The sequence below is a fragment of the Cervus canadensis genome, chromosome 12 (assembly GCF_019320065.1).
Source record: "Cervus canadensis isolate Bull #8, Minnesota chromosome 12, ASM1932006v1, whole genome shotgun sequence".
In the NCBI taxonomy this organism is placed as follows: domain Eukaryota; kingdom Metazoa; phylum Chordata; class Mammalia; order Artiodactyla; family Cervidae; genus Cervus; species Cervus canadensis.
In genome coordinates, this window is record NC_057397.1 from 62748286 (window position 1) to 62772310 (window position 24025).

General features: G+C 42.1%; 1 protein-coding gene across 2 annotated transcripts in view; it reads right to left on the minus strand.

The window, feature by feature from the left end:
• Nucleotides 1-24025, minus strand: part of MATN2 (matrilin 2) — a 163134-nt gene that overhangs the window by 39610 nt on the left and 99499 nt on the right. For both annotated transcript variants that reach the window (XM_043483212.1, XM_043483211.1), the window contains exons 6-7: nucleotides 17916-18038; nucleotides 470-592 (exon numbers count right to left, since the gene is read on the minus strand). In XM_043483212.1, the coding sequence (XP_043339147.1) occupies nucleotides 470-592; nucleotides 17916-18038 (246 nt within the window). The remainder of the gene's footprint in view (nucleotides 1-469; nucleotides 593-17915; nucleotides 18039-24025) is intronic.

Below are 24025 nucleotides of genomic sequence, written 5' to 3' on the forward strand. Positions count from 1 at the left end.
CATGCTACAACAAAGATAAAAAATCCGGCGTGCTGCAGCTAAGACCTGGCACATTCAAATAAATAAAAGTAAACATTAAATTTAAAAAGTGTCTCATCAGGTAGGATTGGAAGAAACCAGCTCCTTTTCCCTCCAACTCTGGATCCAGCCTTTTCTTTCTCAAAGTCCCAAATACATGTTGTGAGGGTAAGGAGGTGGCGGCATGCGTCCTCATTTCAGATAGGCGAGAGCTTCAGCTGGCGCCTTGACTTCACTAAAGGAAACCAGTGGGCAAACCCAGTCTATGCACTGGCTAAAAATCACCCCCATCACAGGATCAGGTGAGACAAAAGGTAAAATAAGGGGCAGAATGATGTCAGCGAGCACAAATGCTGAGAACAAGTACACCTGCTGGAGATTTGCCAGAAAACGGAAAACCAACGGAGCCATCTGTGGAACAAGCCCCTCTTCCACATGCAGTGCAACTTACTTCTGCAGGTTTTCTGATCTGGATTCAGGGTAAAGCCTTTCAGGCAGCGGCAAGCATAGGAATCATCTGTGTTAACACACTCGTGCTGGCATCCATGGTTAGGTGAGGCACAGTAGTCTATCTCTGCAAAGAAAGAAAAATCATAATGATGAACCAAACTGGAAATCTAGCATAGGAAAACCAAAGGACTCACAGTCTTAACTTTCCCTAAACAGATACATTCCTGTGACTTCAAACACTCAAAACACTCAGGCCATCGAGGGATCTCTCAGTGAAGCTATTTCTGTGTTTAGGGATATGGCCTCCCAGAAAGAGGACTTTCTTGACATATTACAAGATGTTTATGCCTTGTGAAGAGGCTTTCCTTGTCCTGGTTCATGTCAGAGCCACCAAAACGTAAGCATTGTTTGTTGTCTTGAAGGCTGGGAAGAGGGAGCCTGGCTGAATGTTTTACAGAAGGCATGCAACTAAAGCAATGACTTCAAACCACTTAGCTGATTGAAACACTTAGCCAAGCAGTATACGAAATCAAATCCTGGAAAAAACAAGGCCTGAAAGTGAAAGGCACCCTTTGAGGCAAAACACCTCCCTGTTATTATTGGTCTCATCTGCTGCTGCTGCTGCTGCTAAGTCACTTCAGTCGCGTCCGACTCTGTGCGACCCCATAGACGGCAGCCCACCAGGCTCCCCAGTCCCTGGGATTCTCCAGGCAAGAACACTGGAGTGGGTTGCCATTTCCTTCTCCAATGCATGAAAGTGAAACGTGAAAGTGAAGTTGCTCAGTCGTGTCCAACACTTGGCGACCTCATGGACTGCAGCCTACCAGGCTCCTCTGTCCATGGGATTTTCTAGGCAAGAGTACTGGAGTGGGGTGCCATTGCCTTCTCCGAGCCTCATCTGCCCTTAAATCATATCAAGATTTCACATCTCTAGGTATACAGTGTTGTTGTTTAGTCACTAAGTCGTGTCCGACTCTTTGGTGACCTCATGGACTATAGTCCACCAGGTCCTCTGTCCATGGGATTATCCAGGCAAGAATACTGTAGTGGGTTGCCATATCCTCCTCCAGGGGATCTTTCTGACCTAGGGATCAAACCCAGGCAGGCAGATTCTTTACCACTGAGCCACCAGTGAAGCCCAGGTAAGCATTAATTTAAACCAAAATAGAAAAAAAAAGGCCACATGGAATTTTTAATAATGAGATATTACTGTATAAGTATTTTGTAGATATGGAATGGGACTCTTCTACTGATGGGTCTGAAACTTGAATGCATTGTCTAAAATTGCTTGAAATAAGTGGCCACTGATGGGGTCTTAAGAGAAGTCTTTTTGTTTCGATGACGGTTTTCATTGTTTCAAGGAACATATGAACTACATATATCATTTTCATAATGAAGCATTTGGTATAAGTGAGTTTTCCCAGCCTATACCAAAGGAAACAAAATGAGTAAGAGAAAAGTGCATAGTATTCTCAAAAGGAAAAATATTGAGAAGATGCCAATTCTTCCCAATTTAAAGTCATGGAAAAATTTAAATATAAAAAAAAAGAACAGAATAGTATAATAAATCCACTTGCATATCATTTGGCTTCAAGAGAATTAATCTACAGCAAACCTTGTTTCCTGTATACTCCCATATCCCATGCTAAGATGCCATATAACTTGAAACTAAACCCCAGATGTTATATCATTTTGTCCATAAATATTTCATAATGTATCCTTAAAAGACTGGAACTCTTTAAACATAACTGCAATACCACAATCACCTATAAAGTATTTTTTTAAAAACATTCTTATTTGGAAATGATTTTAAATTTACAGAAGTTACAAACATAAAAATACAAGCAGACAGGTAAAAGAAGCACCTATAGACTCTCTATCCAGACTCATCTATTGTTCATATTTACCCCAATTGCTTTATCATTTGTTCATTCATCTCTCTAAATTATTTCAGAGTAAGCTATACATTTGTTGTTTAGTTGCTCAGTCGTGCCCAACTCTTTGCGACCCTGTGGACTGTAGCCCGCCAGGCTCCTAAACACAGCTTGTACCTCCTAAGAGTAGGTATCAGTTCAGTTCAGTCACTCAGTTGTGTCCGACTCTTTGCGACCCCATAAACCATAGTACACTAGGCCTCCCTGTCCATCACCAACTCCTGGAGTCCACCCAAACCCACGTCCATTGTGTCGGTGATGCCATCTAACCATCTCACCCTTTGTCGGTCCCTTCTCCTCCTGCCCTCAATCTTTCCCAGCACCAGGGTCTTTTCAAATGAGTTAGCTCTTTGCATCAGGTGGCCAAAGCATTGGAGTTTCAGCTTCAACATCAGTCCTACCAGTGAACACCCAGGACTGATCTCCTTTAGAATGGACTGGTTGGATCTCCTTGCAGTCCAAGGGACTCTTCAAGAGTCTTCTCCAACACCACAGTTCAAAAGCATCAATTCTTCGGTGCTCAGCTTTCTTTATAGTCCAACTCTCACATCCATACATGACTACTGGAAAAATCATAGCCTTGACCAGATGGACCTTTGTTGACAAAGTAATGTCTCTGCTTTTCAATATGCTATCTAGGTTGATCATAACTTTCTTTCCAAGGAGTAAGTGTCTTTTAATTTCATGGCTGCAATCACCATCTGCAGTGATTTTGGAGCCCAGAAAAATAAGGTCAGCCACTGTTTCCACTGTTTCCCCATCTATTTGCCAGTGATAAAACGACAGTGTAGCCATAACTGCATAAATTTACATTTATACAAGACTTTATACAAGACTTTTATTTAATCTACCATCCATATTTTAGTCTTCTCAGTTGATCTAATAATATTCTTTATAGTATTTTTTACCCTCTAGTATAGAATACAGTAAAGGGTCAGGGATTATATTTAATTTCATGTATGCTTAGCCTCCTTTAATCTGGAAACCATGTTGTCTATTGTGGCCATTTAAATTAAAATGGAATGAAAGCAACCTAAACGCCCATTGACAGGTGAATGGCTAAAGAAGGGATGGTGTGTATATGTATATAAATAATGGAATATTATTCAGTCATAAAAATGAATGAAATAATGCCATTGGCAGCAACATGGATGAACCTAGAGATTACTGAAGTAATTAATTAATTAATTAAGTGCTGTAAGTATAGCACTTAAGTGAAGTAAGTCGGAAAGAGAAAGACAAATACCACAGGATATCACTTATACGTGGAATCTAAAACACAACACAAATGAACATATCTATGAAACAGAAAATACTCGCAGACGTAGAGAACAGGCTTGTGGTTGCCAAGGGAGAGGGGTGGTGGGGAGGGAAGGATTGGGAGTTTTGGATTAGTAAATGCAAACTAGTATGTATAGGATGGATAAACAACAAGTGCAGAGCACAGGGGACTATATTCAATATCCTGTGATAAACCATAATGGAAAAGAATATGAAGGGCATATATACATATAGCTGAATCACTTGCTGTATAGCAGAAATTAAACATAATATTGTAAATCAACTATACTTCAATAAACTTTTTTAAAAAAGTAAAAACATTTGCTTTTACATTTGTGTTTATCTTCCCTTATACTGAAAATATAGGTACAAAGTGACATTAACATTATATATACTTATCGTGTCATATATTTATATGTGTATCTGTATAATTTCAAAGTAAGAATAACAATTCTATTAATACTAGGACTCCTGGCAACAGTTAAAGCTCTTTTGTTTTTTGGACATCTGCCACTTGGAGTGTAATGTCAATGAATTCCATGCCCATCACTTAAAATAATTCTCTTGGTGATTATGCCAACAACCTGATTTACAGTTAGGCTCATTTGCTTCAATTTGTGTTCTGTAGGCAATTCTCCAACACCAATTTAGAGCCCTGTAATTTAATTCAGTTCTAACACTACCTATAGTTAACATCCAGTCTCACAAGGTAAAGTGTAAGGTCCCCAACAAGACTGCCCTGACCTCAGACACCAGTTTTAAGGGGGGGGTGCCCAGCCGACCTTCACTTCTGCACAGCCACCTACAATCCTGGGGTTTCCCACAACTAGTTCCTCTCAATAGAACTCAGGAAAGTGCTATACTTACAGTTACCATAATCAAGATGGTTTTAACTCTTATTTTCCAATTTAGATTTCATTTCTTCCTTTCTTTTTTACTTCCTTATTACAATGGTTAGAACATTAGTCGCTCAGTCGAGTCCAACTCTTTGCGACCCCATCCGTGGAATTCTCCAGGCCAGAATACTGGCAAGGGTAGCCTTTCCCTTCTCCAGGGGATCTTCCCAACCCAGGGACCCAACCCAGGTCTCCTGCATTACAGGCGGATTCTTTACCAGCTGAGCCACAAGGGAAGCCCCTCAGAACCTTACAGGCTGTGCTAAATAGAAGTGGTGAGAGTGGGTGTCCTGTTTTACTCATCTAATAAGGAAAGCATTCAGTCTTTCATCAGTCAGCACGATGTTAGCGGATAATTTTTTCACTGATGCACTTTATCAGACTGAGGCAGTTCTCTTCAATCCTAGTCTGCTGAGAGTTTTTTTTTTTTTAATCATAAATGAGTGTCAGGTCTTGTCCAGTGCTCTTTCTGTATGTACTGAATTGGATCATACGGTTCCTGCTTTTTGTATGTTACTGTTTTAAATTTCATTAATCAAACTTTGAATGTTAAATCATCCTTGAATTCCTGGGATAAATCTCAGGAAGTATTATCCTTTTCATATATTGTGGAAATTTTTTAAAATTTATTTTAATTGGAGGCTAATTACTTTACAATATTATGGTGCGGGGGTGGGGGGAAAAAAAACAAACAAACAAACAAACAAAATATTATGGTGGTTTTTGCCATACATTGACATGAATCAGCCATGGATGTACATGTGTTCCCCATCCTGACCCTCCCTCCCACCTCCCTCCCCATCCCATCCCTCAGGGTTATCCCAGTGCACCAGCCCTGAGCACCCTGCCTCATGCATCGAACCTGGACTGATAATCTATTTCACATATGATAATATACATGTTTCAATGTTATTCTCTGAAATCATCCCACCCTCACCTTCTCCCACAGAGTTCAAAAGTCTGTTTTTTACATCTGTGTCTCTTTTGCTGTCTTGCATATAGGGTCATTGTTACCATCATTTCTAAATTCCATATATTTGCGTTAATATACTGTATTGGTGTTTTTCTTTCTGACTTACTTTGCTCTGTATAATAGGCTCTAGTTTCATCCATCTCATTAGAACTGATTCAAATGTATTCTTTTTAATAGCTGAGTAATATTCCATTGACTATGTGTACCACAGCTTTCTTATCCATTTGTCTGCTGATGGACATCTAGGTTGCTTCCATGTCCTGGCTATTGTAAATAGTGCTGCGATGAACATTGGGGTACATATGTCTTTTTCAGTTCTGGTTTACTCGGTGTGTATACCCAGCAGTGGGATTGCTGGGTCGTACGGGAGTTCTATTTCCAGTTTTTAAAGGAATCTCCACACTGTTCTCCATAGTGGCTATACTAGTTTGCATTCCCACCAACAGTGTAAGAGGGTTCCTTTTTCTCCACACCCTCTTCAGCATTTATTTTTTGTAGACTTTTTGATAGCAGCCATTCTGACCGGCGTGAGATGGTACCTCATTGTGGTTTTGATTTGCATTTCTCTGATAATGAGTGATGTTGAGCATCTTTTCATGTGTTTGTTAGCCATCTGTATGTCTTCTTTGGAGAAATGTCTGTTTAGTTCTTAGGCCCATTTTTTGATTGGGTCGCTTATTTTTCTGGAATTGAGCTGCAGGAGTTGCTTGTATATTTTTGAGATTAATTCTTTGTCAGTTGCTTCGTTTGCTATTATTTTCTCCCATTCTGAAGGCTGTCTTTTCACCTTGTTTATAGTTTCCTTCGTTGTGCAAAAGCTTTTAAGTTTAATTAGGTCCCATTTGTTTATTTTTGCTTTTATTTATATTGCAGAATTTGATTGCTAAAAATAAAGATCTTTTGCATGTATTTCATGAAGGATATTTGTGTCATTTTCTTTTCTTATAATGTCCCTTTCTGTGTTTGGTATCATGCAGGCCTTATAGAATAAGTTGAAGGATGCTCCTTTCTCTCCCATTTTCTGGAAGAATTTGTATAAAACTGACATTAGTTTTTCCTCAAATGGTATAAATTGGTAGAACTTACCAGTTAAGTCAGCTAGCCCTGGAATTTTCTTTGTGGGAAGGTTTGTAAGTACAAATTCAATTTCTTTTACTAGAGAGAGGCTTATTCAGATGATCTATTTCTTCTTGAGTTCATTTTAGAAGTTTGTGAATCCAACAACATGTAAAAAAGATTATACTCCACGACCAAGTTGGATTCATCTCAGAGTCACAAGGATGGCTCAGCACACACAAATCAATCAATATGATACACCACTTCAGCAAAAGAAAAGTAAAAAATCAGATGATCATCTCAACAGATGCAGAAAAAGCATTTGATGAAATTCAACATTCATTCACGATTAAAAACTCTTACCAAAGTGATTATAGAGGCTATTTATGACAAACCCACAGCTGACATAATACTCAACGGTGAAAAGCTGAAAGCCTTCCCACTAATATCTGGAACTAGACAAGGATGCCCATTCTCACCACTTCTGTTGAACATAGTACTGGAAGTCCTAGCCACAGCAACCATAATAGAAAAAGAAATAAAAAGTATCCAAATTGAAAGGGAAGAGGCAAAATTGTCATTATATGCAGATAACATAATACTATATATTTAAAAACCAAAAAAATCCACACGAAAACTAACAGAACTGATAAACAAATTCAGCAAGGTAGTAGGATACAAGATTAACATACAGAAACTGGTTTTATTTCTTTACAGTAACAATGAAATGTCAGAAAGGGAAAGGAAAAAGGCAATTCCTTTTAAAAAAGGAATTACATCCAAAAAAGGTAAAATACTTAAACTAAACCTGACCAAGGAGGTGGAAGATTTATATGCTGAGAACTATAAAACATTGTTAAAGGAAACTGAAGATGATTTAAATAAATTAAAAAATATCCCATTTCTACTGGATTAGAAGAATTAATATTGTTAAGATAGCCATACTACTAAAAGCAATTTACAGATTTAATATGATCCCCACCAAATTACTCATGATATTTTTCACAGAACTAGAACAAATAAACCTAAAATTAATATGAAAGCATAAAGATTCCTAAGCAATCCTGAGGAAAAAGAACAAAGCAGAAGACATAAGACTTCAGAAAATAACTATGAAGCTACCGTAATCAGCATGGGGAACTCTCCTGGTGGTCAAGTGGTTAAGACTCTGCATTCCCAATGCAAGGGGACTGGGTTCAATCTCTGGTCAGGCAACTAGATCCCATATGCTACAACTAAAGATCACATGCTGCAACTAAAGATCCTGTATGCTACAACTAAAGATCCCATACACTGCAACAAAGACTGAAGATCCCATGTGCTGCAACTAAGACCCAGAATAGCCAAATAAATAAATTAATTAAAATAAAATATTAAAAAAAAATCAGCATGGTATTAGCACAAAAACAGACATATGGGTCAATGGAACAGAATAGATAGCTCAGAAATAAACACGTATACCTATGGACAAAAGAGGTAAGAATTATACAATGGGGAAAAAACAGTCTCTTCAGCAAGTAGTGTTGGGAAAGTTGGACAGCCACACGTAAATCAATAAAGTTAGAACATATCTTTACATGATACACAATAATAAACTCAAAAATAGTTTAAAGACTTAAATACAAGACAAGACACCATAAAATTTCTAGAAGACAACATAGGCAAAACATTCTCTGACATAAATCATATCAATGTCAATCTCCCAAGGCAACAGAAATGAAAGCAAATATGAACAAATGGGACCTAATCAAACTTATAAACTTTTGTACAGCAAAGGAATCATAAACAAAATTAAAAGACAACCTATGGACTGGGAGAAAAAAATATTTGCAAATGGTGCGACCAACAAGGGCTTAATTTCCAAAATATACAAACAGCTCACACAACTCAATAACAAAAAACAAACAACCCAATCAAAAAATTGGCAGAAGACCTAAATAGACATCAGGGGCTTCCTGGGTGGTGCTAGTGGTAAAGAACTTGCCTGCCAATGTAGGAGGTGTAAGAGATGCAGCTTTGATCCCTAGGTTGGAAAGATTCTCTGGAGGAGGGCACGGCAACCACTCCAGTATTCTTGACTGGAGAATCTCATGGACAACAGTCAGACACTACTGAAGTGACTTAGCATGGATACATGCAAATAGACATTTCTCCAAAGAAGACATACAGATGACCAACATCATTAATTATTAGACAAATGGAAATCAAAACTACAATGCGGTACCAGCTCACACTGGCCTGAATGGCCACTGTTAAAAAGTCTACAAATAGCAGATGCTGGAGAGGGTGTGGAGAAAAGGGAATCCTCTTACACTGTTGGTGAGAATGTAAATTGATGGGCCACTATGGAGAACAATATGAGGTTTCCTCAAAAAACTGAAAATAAAGTTGCCGTAGGATCCAGCAATCCCACTCCTGGACACATATCCAAATGAAACTATATTTCAAAGAGATACATGCACTCCTAAATTCATAGCAGCACTGTTTACAATAACCAAGACATGGAAACAATCTACATGTCCATTGACAGATGAATGAATTAAGATACGGTATATATACACACAATGGAATATTACTTGGCCATAAAAAAGAATGAAATAATGCCATTTGCAGTTACACAGATGGATCCACAGATTATCATACTAAGTGAAGCCAGAAAGAGAAAGACAAAAACCATGTATCACTTTATATGTGGAATTTTAAGTATGACACAGGGAACTTATCTATGAAACAAAAAGACTCACAGACATAGAGAACAGACCTGTGGTTGCCAAGGGAGAAGGAGTGTAGGGAGGATTACATCGGAAGTTTGGGATTAGCAGATATAAGCTATTGTCTATAGAAAGGATAAACAACAGGTCCTATTGTATAGCACAGGGAACTATATTCAGTATCCTATAATAAATCATAATGGAAAAGAAAAAAATGAGTAGTTTGGGTCTTTCAAGGAATTTGTCTGAAGTTACTGGCATAAATTTTTTCATTAATTTCTCTTATTATCCTTTCAATGTTTATAGGATGCATAGTGATGTCCACTCTCTCATTCCTGATGCGGGAAATTTGTGTCTTCTCTCTTTTCTCCCCCTGATCAGTCTGGCAACTGATTCATCAATTTTACTAAATCTCAAAAAACCACTTTCTGATTTTACTAGTTTTCCCTGTTGGTTACCCATCATCTATTTCTTTAATTTCAGCTCAGATATTTATTTCCTTTCTTTTGCACATCAATTAATTATGTGAAAAAGTGTCAACCTCACTATTCATTAATTCATTCACTTATTTATTTAATAAATATTCTCTGAACGTCTACCATAGGTCAGGCACTGGAATCAGCAGGGGGCAAAAAGGCACAGTCCTTTTCCTCATGGAGCTAAATAGGAGTCACTTATAATTTCTTAGAATAGAACAGATTGTTCATTAATCAAATGACACCAACAAATAAGTTGGACATACATAATTTTATGAAAAAATAATAACTAAAGACATAATAAATAAAGCAATGAGAAAAAATTTTCTCCTAGTAAGTCGGCAAAAAAATTTTCAGTTCAGTTCAGTCATTCCGTCGTGTCCAACTCTTTGCAACTCCATGGACTGCAGCACACCAGGCTTCCCTGTCCATCACCAACTCCCGAAGCTCGCTCAAACTCATGCCCATCGAGTCGGTGATGCCATCCAACCATCTCATCCTCTGTCATCCCCTTCTCCTCCTGCCTTCAATCTTTCCCAGCATCAGTGTCTTTTCTAATGAGTCAGTTCTTCACATCAGGTGGCCAAAGTATTGGAGTTTCAGCTTCAGCATCAGTCCTTCCAATAAATATTCAGGACTGATTTCCTTTAGGATTGACTGGTTTGATCTCTTTGCAGTCCAAGGTACTCTCAAGAGTCTTCTCCAACACCATAGTTCAAAAGCATCAATTCTTTGGCACTCAGCTTTCTTTATGGTCCAACTCTCACATCCATACATGACTACTGGAAAAACCATAGCTTTGATTAGATGGACCTTTGTCAGCAAAGTAATGTCTCTGCTTTATAATATGCTATCTAGGTTTGTCATAGCTTTTCTTCTTCTTTTTTTTTTTTTTCATAGCTTTTCTTCTAAGGAGCAAGTGTCTTTTAATTTCATGGCTGCAGTCACCATCTGCAGTGATTTTGGAGCCCAAAAAAATAAAGTCTGTCACTGTTTCCATTGTTTCCCCATCTATTTGTCATGAAGTGATGGGACCAGATACCATGATCTTCATTTTTTGAATGTTGACTCTTTTACAGGCAATTTTATGGCATAGCATAGAAATTGGTACAAAGGTTTTAGAAAATGATTTTGTAATATACATCAAAAGCCTTAAAAGTGTTAATAGCCTTTGACTCAATACATTTCCTTTCATGCTTTGTTCCTAAGAAAATGATCAGAAATGCAAAGATTTATAGTCAAGAACATTTATCACAATACAATTTGAATAGTTTAAAAAGTGCTGAGTAAACTGTGATATATACATATGATATACAGACATTAAAATGTTTTTATAAAGTTTAAATGACACAGGAAAATGCTCATGATTTTACGTCATAATGTGCTTAGCCGCTCAGTCATGTCTGACTCTTTGCAACCCCATGGACTGCAGCCCGCCAGGTCCTTCTGTCCATGGGGATTCTCCAGGCAAGAATACTCGAGCGGGTTGCCATACTCTCCTCCAGGTTATCTTCCCAACCCAGGGGCCGAACCCAGGTCTCCTGCATTGTGGGCAGATTCTTTATCATCTGAGCACCAGGGAAGCCCTTTGTGTTACACTGTATGATCTCAACTCTATACAGATATATACATATGCATTAAAAAGAAAGACCAAGAGAAGTGTAGCAAATCAGTATTAAACAATGGTTACTGGTGGGTGACAAGATTATAGTCATTTCATTCCATGCACTTTCATTTCTATACTATTCAGTTTTCTACAATGAGTCTATATTACTTTTGCAACTAGAAAAAGGTTAAAAATAAATATATACATATATAATCGTGAATTAGTTACTATGGATAATGGCAGAAGTAAAATAGAAAAAAGAACAGTGTGGGAGGTGCTCAGTGTTTGGAGAAGAAAATTGTCAGAGAACATCTGGGAACAATATGTATTGCTTCTGATGTCTATACCGGACATTCAAGATACAGGCAAGCAAAGCCAGTTTGTTTGGGAAGTGACTATGAGCTTCCAGGTAAAGCAGGAATTTGGGGAGATGGGAAGCAAATGGATAACTGTGAAGAGGGCAAGCTATCTGCTCCATGGACCACACCACCTACCTCACCATCTCTCACTCTATTCTAGTCACATGGAACTTCCTTGCTGTTCCTGAACACTACCAGACATCTGTTTCTGCCTCAGGATCTTTGCACCAGTGCTGTGTTTCCTCTGCTTCAAAAGTCTCCCCCTTCTCTCACCGCCTTCAAGTCTTTGACCAGATGGGACTTTCTTGTTGAGATCTGTAATCCTCTGTCACTCAGCTCCAATAGAATGTGTGCTCCATAAGGACAGGAGGTCCTTGGTCTGTTTTATTCACCACTGTATACCCAGTGTCTACAAAAGTATCTGGGATTTAGTAGGTGACCAATAGATATTTGTTGAATAAACAAATGGTTATTGATATTACTCTTAATGGAGTGTTTTCTGAAAGTTCAGATGTGTAAACATTGCCTGCTAAGAACTAACAAGGAGTCACTAAGAGTGAAAGAGCTCATGGACCCTCCTTGATGCTTCTTCCTGCCAGGCTGTTTAAACACATCCCCCCAGGAGGATCTCAGTTGAGACATTCAGCCAGTTACAAACTCAACCAATGATTCTTTCATCCAGCACACATTTCTCCATCTGGTCTACAGGGCACAGGGATCTCTTTAGGAAACCGATAAACTGTCTATTAGAGTCTAGATAGTGGCTCCCACATTTTCTAAGCCTGGCTAGTCTACTAAATGAAATAAAATTATTCTTCTATGACTCATTCTTAGTGACCAAGAAAATGTGAGACGCTTAATTTGATCTGTTGGTCTCAAAGTGCAAGAAAGTGGTGATCAGCTCTGTGTGAGGACTCACTTTCTAAGAGTCAGAGCTATACAAAGTGGAACACACTGCAGGGGGTGTAGTGAGTGTCCTGTCACTAGGGCTATTCAAGTGGAGGCTGGATGATGACATGGTGAGGATATTGTGGGATGGGTGGTTGGGCTAGAAGTAGGTTGAACCTGAAGGCCTCTTCCAATTGGGTCTTTTTAAAAAAAAAATCATTTATTTTCTTTTCCATTATAGTTTAACACAGGATATTAAATAGAGTTCCCTGTGCTATACACAAGAACTTTGCTGTTTATCCATTCTATATATAATAGTTTGCATCTGCTAGTCACAGGCTCACAACACACCCCTCCCCAACCCTCCCTCCCCCTTGGCAACCATGTCTATTCTCTATATCTGTGAGTCTGTTTCTGTAGATAAGGTCCTTTGTGTCATATTTCAGATTCCACATATAACTGCTATCATATGGTAAATATCTTTCCATTTCTGGCTTACTTCACTTAGTATGATAATCTCTAGGTCCATCCATCTTGCTGTAAGTGGTATTATTTCATGCTTTCTTATGGCTGAGAAATATTCCATCATATATATGCACCACGCCTTCTTTATCCATTCATCTGTTGGTGGACAGTTAGATTGTTTCCACATCTGGGCCATTGTGAATAGTACTACTGTGAACATAGGGGTGCAAGTATCTTTTTAAATTGTAGTTGTGTTTGGATATATGCCCAGGAGTGGGATTGCTAGATCATACGGCAACTCTATTTTTACCAACCAAGAGTCTTTGATTCGTGCACACAGGTCTCACGTTGTGGACTGTAGGAAGTGGCACATTGCGGACGGTAGGAAGATACTGGGGCTCAGCAGGTTAATGAAAAGCTGTCCAGGAAACTCAAAGACTGATCTCTTCTATTTCATCTAGTGTATGATGTGCCTGTGTGCTCAGTCGCATCCGATTCTTTGTGATCCCATGGACTGTACTCTGCCAGACTCCCAGGAAGATCCCACATGGCATGGAGCAACTGAGCCCGTGGGCCACACTATTGAGGCTGTGCCCTTAGAGCCTGGGAGCCACGACTACCGAAGCCTGCAAGCCTAGAGTCGCTGCTCCGCAATGAGAGAAGCCGCCACAACGAGAAAACCTCCTACCGCAAGTGGAGAGGAACTCCCGCTCTGCGCAACTAGAGAAAAGTCCACGCAGCAACGAAGACCCAGCACAGGGTCTTCTACATAAATATTTATGTATTTTAAACACATAAATTTTTTTTAAAAAGTGATTGTCAGGGGTAGGGGTGGGGAAAGTGGAGGAGGGGCAAATTACTCTTTAACAGACACAGAGTTTCAGTTTAGGGAGATGAAAAGTTCTGGAGCCGATGGTGGTGATGGTTGTACAACAACATGAATGCATTTGATGCCATTGAACTGCACACTTAAAAATGGTTACAACAGTAAATCTCATATTATGTATATTTTACCATAATAAAAAAAAAGTCTCGCCAATATTTTGCAAATTGATGGCACCTGCATATTTACAGCCTTCTCCTGTCTAGAAAATAGTCAGATAGATTTGTATGGGATGCTTTAGGGTAAGGAACTGATATAAAAGGAGGTGCTTTTTTGAATGCTACTTACATATTTTAATTATATGATTTGTTCAGGAACATAAAGCTCTATTATGTACATTCTGGCTTCATCATAAATTAATCATGCTTGGTATATTATTAGATTGACTAGTCTACCTTTTTTAGACAATAATTGCACACTTACTAATTGGATTAGCTTTCAAATATATTTCTGATTAAAAAAAGAGACTCAAAATTAAAGAACTAAGTTTTTTTTTATTTCGTTTTTTGCAAGTTAATGAGGAATGGAAAGAGATTGTTTTAAATCTCTCAACATCACAGCAGCGGCCAGGCTCTGGCTTGGCTGAACACCAACGCCATACCTCATTAATTACTAACAGGACCCCCGCCTTGATATCTGAGCTCCTGCCTCCATCCTGCGTGTCTGTCCTCTTAACCGTTCCCGTTTCTCAGCTTGTGTCCCTGTTTTTGTCACACATCTAGGACATTCCCAAGTGTCTCGGTTCTTACAACTGTATGCCTGTCACCCACGCTCACAGCCCCCGGACCCCCGGATTCCTCCGGGGGTCTCTGCACTCGTGCCAATCCCCTCCCCAGGTAGGGCTCCCTGCCCTGCCCCAAGCACTGCAAGAAGGGGACCCTCCTAGGGGACACGTCTCCCAGAGGCTGACTGCCTAGCTACTCTTCTCGGCCCACACACGTGGGTGGTCCACCTCTGGGTCTTGACTCCAACAAGACCGAGAGACAGCTGAGCTGCCGGCCTCCGCGCCTAGCTGGTGAGACCTCCCAGCCGGACAGTCCCTGGCACCCCTTCCCTCCACCCCTGACTTTCAGCTGGACGCCTCTCCCAGGCCCCCTGCACTGTGCTGTCCACTCCTAGGGCCTCCTGGTTTCTGCTCCCCTGGGGCCTGTCATTCTCCACATCCTGGGAGATTCTGGGCTACGGGACATGCTGATGATGAGGCTCTGGGACCAGGGCCTGGGGTGAGGTCAGATGTGCCTGGCCCAGGAAGGCGTTCTGTAAGGGCAGGAAGGAGACTGGATGGCATCCATGCCTTCCTCCGGGCCTCATCCCCGGGTGGCAGCAGCGTCCCCACCTCTTCTATTCCAACTGGCCTCCTCCTTCCCTTAACTCCTGCCAAGAGTCTTGTCTGCGTCACCCCGGGAGCTTTCAGTCATGTAACACCTTGCCGGTGAATGAGCTGCTCCGCCTGGCTTGTGTTCCCAACCAACCTCCAGTGGAAGTCTTGAATTTTGAATTTTTTATGCCCTATTAAACTCAGCCCAGGCATGTGGTATAAGCTCAGTTCAGTTCAGTCGCTCAGTCGTGTCCGACTCTTTGCCACCCCATGGACTGCAGCACACCAGGCCTCCCTGTCCATCACCAACTCCCAGAGCTGGCTCAAACTCATGTCCATCGAGTCGGTGATGCTATCCAACCATCTCATCCTCTGTCATCCCCTTCTCCTTCTGCCTTCAATCTTTCCCAGCATCAGGGTCTTTTTCAATGAGTCGATTCTTTGCATCAGGTGGCCAAAGTATCGGAGTTTCAGCTTCAGCATCAGTCCTTCCAATGAATATTCAGGTACATGCTCAGTAAGTCCTGATTTAAAGTCTTTGAAGCCAGTGCCATCCCTTAAAAGAATTGCTTGGCACCAGGCCACGAGCTAAATGGTTTAGATGAATTCTCTCATTTAGTCTTCAAGACAACACTATGAAATTGGCGGTAATATCTCCCCTATAACAGTTGAGGCAACTGAGGCATCAAGGACTTGCCCAAGATCACCCAGCAAAAACAGATGATCTGGGGTTGGAAGTCCCCTTGGTGCCAACGGCCTCCACTTTGATGGACAGAACTGACTCATCAGCCCAGCAACCACAACTCCCTGAATGCTACCTTGGCCCAGGCGGCTGGCTCATAGCACAGACCATTCAGAAAGGAAGGGAGACTAGGGACAGTCCAGTCCATTCATACAGTTACTGATTCTTTCAGTAAGCAACTGTAGGCCAGTCAGGTGCCAGGCATGGCACCGAGTCTTGTCTGGCTGACATTTTTGCACATCTTACCTCCTCCCAGCCACCTCCACCTCACTCTTCTTCACCTGGTGAAGGATGGCTCTGCCTTCAAGACTCAGCCAAGATATCTTCTCTAGGAAGGACCTGGGCTTCTTCATTGCTACTGGCATGTGGTTTGGGCTCCAGAAATTCATGCTTTGACTTCCTTTGTCCCTTGTAGTTCCATCCTCCACCCCTGATGCCAGCTCTGATGTTTGTTTGAGATGTAGCGATTGAAGAACCACCAGTCTTCCCAGGTGGCTCAGTGGTAAAGAATCCACCTGCCAACGCAGGAGACATGGGAGACGTCTCGCAGGCTCGGGAAGAGCCCTTGGAGAAGGAAATGGCAACCCACTCCAGTATTCTTGCCTGGAAAATCCCGTGAACAGAGGAGCCTGGCAGGCTACAGTCCACGGGGTTGCAAAAGAGTCGGACACAACTGAGCGACTGGGTACGTGACAAGCACCGGGACTGAAGAGCAAGGTGATGTTCCAGGAGTTTGGGGGATGCCTTTCAAAACTAGGCAGGCACATCCCTGCTTTACATAATAGATGCGTTTAGAAAGGTTGCGGGTACATGACCTTTTTATGAATTGAAATTCTGTTTTCCAATTGATGTATGCTTCAGAGGTGACATTCTAAATTGCTGTTCAACTTCACTTTTTTAAAATGCTGGGTCCTAGTACTTTAAAAACAAGCTTCTCTCAAGTGAACTTTTCTAGAGCATGATAATTATTCATATACGATCCCTTGAGTGTTCTGACATAGCTTCCCATTCAAAAGAATGCTATTGGAATCTTTTGGCAAAATGAGCACCAACCCTCAGTTTATAAATTGGTCAGATTTGGGGAGGTCAAATTAATTGTGATGTGGATGTATATGTTTGCATGCTAAGTCACTTCAGTTGTCTCTGACGCTGCGATCCCATGGATTGTAGCCCACCAGGCTCCTCTGTCCATGGGGATTCTCCAGGCAAGAATAGTGGAGTGGGTTGCCAAGCCCTTCTCCAGGGGATATTCCCGACCCAGGGATTGAGCCTGTGTCTCCTGCATTGCAGGCAGATTCTCTACCACTGAGCCATGGGGAAGCCGTGTGGATGTGTATAGTTAGAATCAAATAGAACTAAGTAGCTTAAACAAAGACTGAGAGTTTCACTGCAAAATGCCCTCCACCTACCCCTCCCCCACCCAGGGGCAACCACAGTCAACTCCTTCTGGCTCGGAGATTTTCCTTTACTTGTGCGAAGTCAGAGCTGAAGCCCACAAGCCACATAACCTCAGTGAAAGAATTTCTTAAGGCCTGTTAATACTGGTGGGCGCAGCCAGGCTGAGCCAGCATGAAGTAAGCCGATCTGATCACCAGCATCCTCTGCAAATGCCGGAGGAGCGCTCCCACACGTGGCCTCTGATAACAGATACATACCATTGTCAGATGCTGGGAAGGGTGACATTGAGCTTGAGTGGGCTGTGGTCTTAAGACAAGTTAAGAAAGGCTTGACAGAGGAGGAACAGGAGCAGAAGGTGTGAGGTCCCCCAACTCCAGCACATAATCCTATGCTACTCTTTGCTTAGAAGATTTCCACAGCTGGGGTGCCTATAGCAATCAAAAAATGTGCGTGTAACTTACTTGCGCATGTTTTCTTATCTGGGTTAAGAGCAAATCCTTTAGGGCACCGGCAAAGGTAGGAGCCGTCGGCATTTACACACTCATGTTCACATCCGTGGTTTTCTGAGGCACAATAGTCCACAGCTGTAAAGATGAAAACACAGAGGTTAAGTAGAAACATAAACAGAGGTAAAGGGTGTAGTAGATTGGAAGCATACCTACAACAAATATAAGCAAGGATTAATACCATTGCCCCCAAAAGAGGATGGATGAATAAATATGAAACTAAAACTTCCCTCTTGAGAAAAAAATCAGGAGTCAGGATCAGACAATTCATACCAGAAGGTACTAAAGAACATAAGAACAATTGAAAGCATGGAGTCCTAACCACTGGACTGCCAGGGAATTTCCTAACAAATGTATTTAAAAGTTAAAGAAATGCAAATCAAAACACTCACAAGGCAAAATTAGTAAACTGCAAAAGTAAAGACAAGATAAAATCCAGTGGTGGCAAGGCAGCAGGGAAACAGAGTCAGACTTATTTATAGTGGGTGGCATTATAAATCCATAAAAACTCTTCCGGAAGGACATTTGACAATATTCACTCTGGAACTGTGACCCCAAAACATAACTGAAAAAAAGAGCAAATTAACTATATGGAATAAGCTATTTATAGCAATATCATTCACAAGTGACCAAAAAATTCTGGAAAATAAAAGATGAACACTTAAAAAGGAAAAGTACTTTAGTAGTTTATGAGAAAATACACCGGCCTTTTTTCTCATTAATCCTACAAATATTCACTGAGCACCTACTCTGCGCCCCGCCCTATTTTAGGTACTAAAGATGGAACAAATAACAGAACACATGAAAACTCCAGTCCTTGAGAAGCTTACATTTGGATGCTGGTGGTAGATAAAAAAGAAAGTAAGTAAGTAAAAAACACAGTCTCTGAGAAGGTAGAGAGTGTTTTGGAGAAGAGTAAAAAATTTAAAAGACAGCTTACTCCTTGGAAGGAAAGTTATGACCAACCTAGACAGCATATTAAAAAGCAGAGACATTACTTTGCCAACAAAGGTTCATCTAGTCAAGGCTATGGTTTTTCCAGTGGTCATGTATGGATGTGAGAGTTGGACTATAAAGAAAGCTGAGCGCCGAAGAACTGTGGTTTGGAGAAGACTCTTGAGAGTCCCTCGGACTGCAAGGAGACCCAACCAGTCCATCATAAAGGAAATCAGTCCTGAATATTCATTGGAAGGACTGATGGTGAAGCTGAAACTCCAATGCTTTGGCCACCTGATGCAAAGAGCTGACTCATTTGAAAAGACCCTGATGCCAGGAAAGATTGAAGGCAGGAGGAGAAGGGGACGACAGAGGATGAGATGGTTGGATGGCATCACTGACTCGATGGACATGAGTTTGAGTAAACTCCGGGAGTTGGTGATGGACAGGAGGTCTGGCACTCTGCAGTCCATGGGGTCACAAAGAGTCGGACACAACTGAGCGACTGAACTGAACTAAACTGAAAATGGTGAAAAGGAAAAGAGACTGTCGGGGGTGAGAAAAAGGGTGTGATCTAACAGCAGTGGTGAGGAAAGGCTTACCAGGAAGGCGGGAGTTGGCAGAGCTAGGAGGATAACTGGGAGGGAGCGCTAACTGGGAGGGAGCACCCCGGGCAAAGGGAACGTCAGCAGGTGCAAAGGCCCAGAGACGGGAATATGCCTGTGAGCTGGAGGATCAGTGAGGAGGCCAGAGTCACTGGAGCAGAGAGGGGTGGGAGACAGAAAGACTGCAGGTCAGGAGGGACCGTAGGGCCATTGCCAGGACTTCAGCTTTTACTCTGAGTGAGTAGGGAGTAAATCCCCCAGGCGGAGGGTTATGAACAAAGGAATCGAGAAGAGACCATAGCATCAGATATGACTAGAACACCAGCTAGGAGATTTCCCTGGTGGTCCGGTGGTTAAGAATTCACCTTCTAGTGCAGCGGATGCAGGTTCCTCTCTAGGGGGAGGAACATGTGTGTGCGTGCTAAGTCACTTCAGTCGTGTCTGACTTTTTGTGACCCTATGGACTGCAGTCTGCCAGGCTCCTCTGTCCATGGGGATTCTCCAGGCAAGAATACTGGAGTGGGTTGCCGTGCCCTCCTCCAGGGGAATCTTCCCGACTCAAGGGTTGAACCCACATCTCTTAAATCTTCTGCATTGGTAGGCAGGTTCTTTACCACTAGCACCACCTGGGAAGTCCCGGATCCCAACGAAGGCCAACTAAGCCCGCAGACCGCAACAAAGACCCAGCACAGCCAGAAGGAAAAACAGAGAAAGAAAACCAGTTAGGAGGTTACTGTAATAATCCCAGGGAGGAAAGGGTGAGGGAGACTTAACTGGCACAGGGTGGGAAGGAGGTGGGGAAGAGAGAAGGGCATGGCGTTCTGGGCGTTTCTTGGGGACTGTGTGTCCCCACCCCCTGCACAAAGTTATGGTGAAGTCCTGAGCCCGGGTACCTGTGAATGTGATCTTATTTGGAAACTGGTGTGTCTGCAAATACAATCAAGTTAAGATGAGGTCATCTGTCTGGGGCCTAATCCAGGGTGAATGAGTGAAAGTCGCTCAGTCGAGTCCAACTCTTTGCGACCCCGTGGGCTATACAGTCCATGGAATTCTCCAGACCAGAACACTGGAGTGGGTAGCCTTTTCCTTCTCCAAATTCAGTGTGACTGGTGTCCTTATAGGAAGAGCAGAATGCCATGTGAAGACATACGAGAGCAAGCAGCGGTAGCTCAGGAGTGCCGAGGACCAACAGCCACCACCAGAAGCAAGGAAGGATTCTCCCTCAAGGGTTTCAGAGGGTCATGGCCCTGCCAGCGCCTTGTCAGACTACTACCTCCCAGAGCGAGGAGACAATGCAGTTCTGCCGTTACCAGTCATCGGTTTGTGGTTCTCTGTTATGGCAACCCTGGGGGACAGTACACCAGGTTGAAAGTGGGGCCAGTCAGATTCCTTTCAGATTAGAGATGAAGGGAAAAAGAGAGGGATTCAGGCTGACTCAGGGATGCGGAAGGTGCAAGTGGGGTGGGTTTTGTAGGGAATACTCAGGAGTCCCATTTGGGGTAGTAGGTAGCATAACGTAACTGTAAATAGGAAAACAAAGTCTGGTGAACAAAGTAGATTTGAAAATTGCATATTTACAGTGATTATATCCACTTTCAATAGAGCTCTAGGCAAAACCTGAAAATTAAAAATAAAAATGCTTTGCTTCCTGTGTTAAGGTGGTAGGATTATGGATTTTTTTTTTCCTTAAAAATGTTTCCCTCTAAATAACGATTTAGGCTATCCGAATACCAAAAAATTTATAAATAATAACAAGGAAATCGAATCTGCAAATTAATGCACATGTACAGTTTTAAAAAGCAAAACCAGGCATTGAGAACATAATGACATACAAACACAGTAATCAAAAGGCACAAAGGGAAAAGCTAAAGATTTTTAAAGGCTAATAATGTGTGTTGTGTTTATTCTTTTGCTCCCAGGCTTCATTAAGTTTCTGTTAAGGTGTTTTTTCTAATATCCCTCCCTAAAGAGTTCTAATAAGGCCTGATACTTGTGGTTTTAACACACAAGCCATTTTGGTGGGAACAGTGCATTCAGTCTCAGGATCTGAATGTCATGGATGTCAGCCAGTTGCTGGAGTTGAGTCACAACATAAATACTGAGCTAGCACCAGATCTTTCTAAAAGTTAACGTATCAGCTTTCAAGAACTAATGTTATCATTAAATGAATAGCTGGGGACACTCAGGGCACAGAGGTCAAGGACACCAAGTCCTGGCACGTGCCCCAGGCTGCACGCCACAGGACGGGCCCTGCTGTAGCCCACACTAGCCGGTATCAGCAGGAGACACTCCCCACCTCCAGCCTCCTCACCCTGAGCCTGAACTGCTGTCTTGAAAATCTCCCAACCCTGGACACGGTTGTCTGCTGTCCGCTGGGCCCACTTCGGGTCACCCACTTGTTAGCGTGTAATTGCACTCATCTCCCATGCTAGTCAGGTCACGCTTAAAATCTTGCATGCTAGGCTTCAGCATTATGCGAACCAAGAACTTCCAGATGTCCAAGCTGGGTTTAGAAAAGGAAGACGAACCAGAGATCAAATTGCCAACATTCACTGGATTATAGAGAAAGCAAGGGAATTTCAGAAAAACATCTATCTTTGTTTCATCAACTATGCTAAAGCCTTTGACTGTGGGGGCCATGACAAACTGTGGAAAGCTCTTAGAGAGATGGGAAAACCAGAGCATCTTACCTGTCTCCTGAGAAACCTGTATGCGGTCAAGAACCCTGTATGGAACAACTGACTGGTTCAGGATTGAGAAAGGAGTATGACAGGGCTGTCTGCTGTCACCCTGTTTGTTTAACGTATACGCTGAGCACATCATGAGAAATGCCGAGCTGGATGAGTTACAAGCTAGAATCAAGACCAGCGGGAGAAACATCAACAACCTCATATATGCGATGATACCACTCTAATGGCAGAAAGGAAAGAGGAACTAAAATGCCTCTTAATGAGGGTGAAGGAGCAGAGTGAAAGAGGCGGCTTAAGACTAAATATTTAAAAAAACCAACTAAGATCATGGCATCCGGCCCCATTACAGCATGGCAGATAGAAGGGGAAAAGGTGGGAGTAGTGATAGATTTCCTCTTCTTGGGCTCCAAAGTCACTGCAGATGGTGAGTGCAGCCATGAAATCAGAAGATGATTGCTTCTTGGCAGGAAAGTGATGACAAAACTAGACAGTGTGTTGAAAAGTAGAGACATTACTCTGCCAACAAAGGTCAGTATAGTTAAGGCTATGGTCTTCCCAGTGGTCACATACGGTTGTGAGAGCTGGACCGTAAAGAAGGCAGAGCGCCAAAGAACTGATGTCTTCAAACTGTGGTGCTGGAGGAGACTCCTGAAAGTCCCTTGGAGATCAAACCAGTCAATTTTAAGGAAGATCAACCCTGAATATTCACTGGAAGGACTGAGGCTGAAGTTGAAGCTCCAGTATTTTGGTCATCTGATGTGAACAGACGACTCATTGGAAAAGTCCCTAATGCTGGGAAAGATTGAGGACAGGAGGAGAAGAGGGCATCAGAGGATGAGATGGCTGGACGGCATCATCAATGCAAGGAATATGAACTTGGCAAACTCCAGGAGATGGTGAGGGACAGGGAGGCCTGGCGCGCTGCAGTCCATGGGGTTGCAAAGAGTTGGACACGACTGGGTGACTGAAAAGCAACAACTCCCCACGTCCAACCTCCTCACCCTGAGCCCCAGCTGCTGTCTTGAAAATCTCCCAACCCTGGATACAGCTGTCTGCTGTCAGCTAGCTGGGCCCACTTCAGGTTACCCATTTGTTAGTGCTGCTGCAGTGAAAAGGAAAAAAAAAGAGGAATGAGGTTTTTTTCTTTCCCTTTCCTGAGAACAAAGAAGATAAAGAGAGCAGCGAGCCTGCCTGAACATTCCTTGTTTGTTTTTTTTTTAAACTTTAACTGCTCCTAACTCTGCATGTCTGTAACTAAGTTTGCTTTTCTGCCCCCTAATTCTGCAGGAATTACACACTTCACACTTATTTTCCTTTGATTCTAAGCTAAATACATCCTGAATCTGGTGTTTACCCTTACAACACCCTTCCCTTGTAGTTATACATCAGAAAGAAGGCTGCAGAGCCATCGAACTGCCAGACTCAATCACTGGGTTACTGACACGGGGCCAGTCTTTGAAACAATACGAGAGGAAGAAATCAAGATCCTATCACCTTAGTTCCTCATCGCTGACTCCTGGCTGCAAGCCCTCATCTTATATAAGGCTCTAGACTCTTCATGGAGGAGGGGCACAGTTTTTGAGGCATCAGCCTACTGTGTTCCCCTCTCCACTAGCTTAAATCCACCTTCCTATTTCCTCCAAATTCTGTCTCTGTAATTTTTTATTTGGCTTCAGTGGGCAGAGAAAGCCAAGATTTTGCCAGCAACAGTGTCCCTTCCACAGAAAGAGCTGCTGATCTATCTGACTTCCATGTTCCAGGCGACTGACAGTACCACAGTGATGAGTGGGCCGGTCACTGTACCTAAAAGCCTAAAACTCAGACACTACCTCTC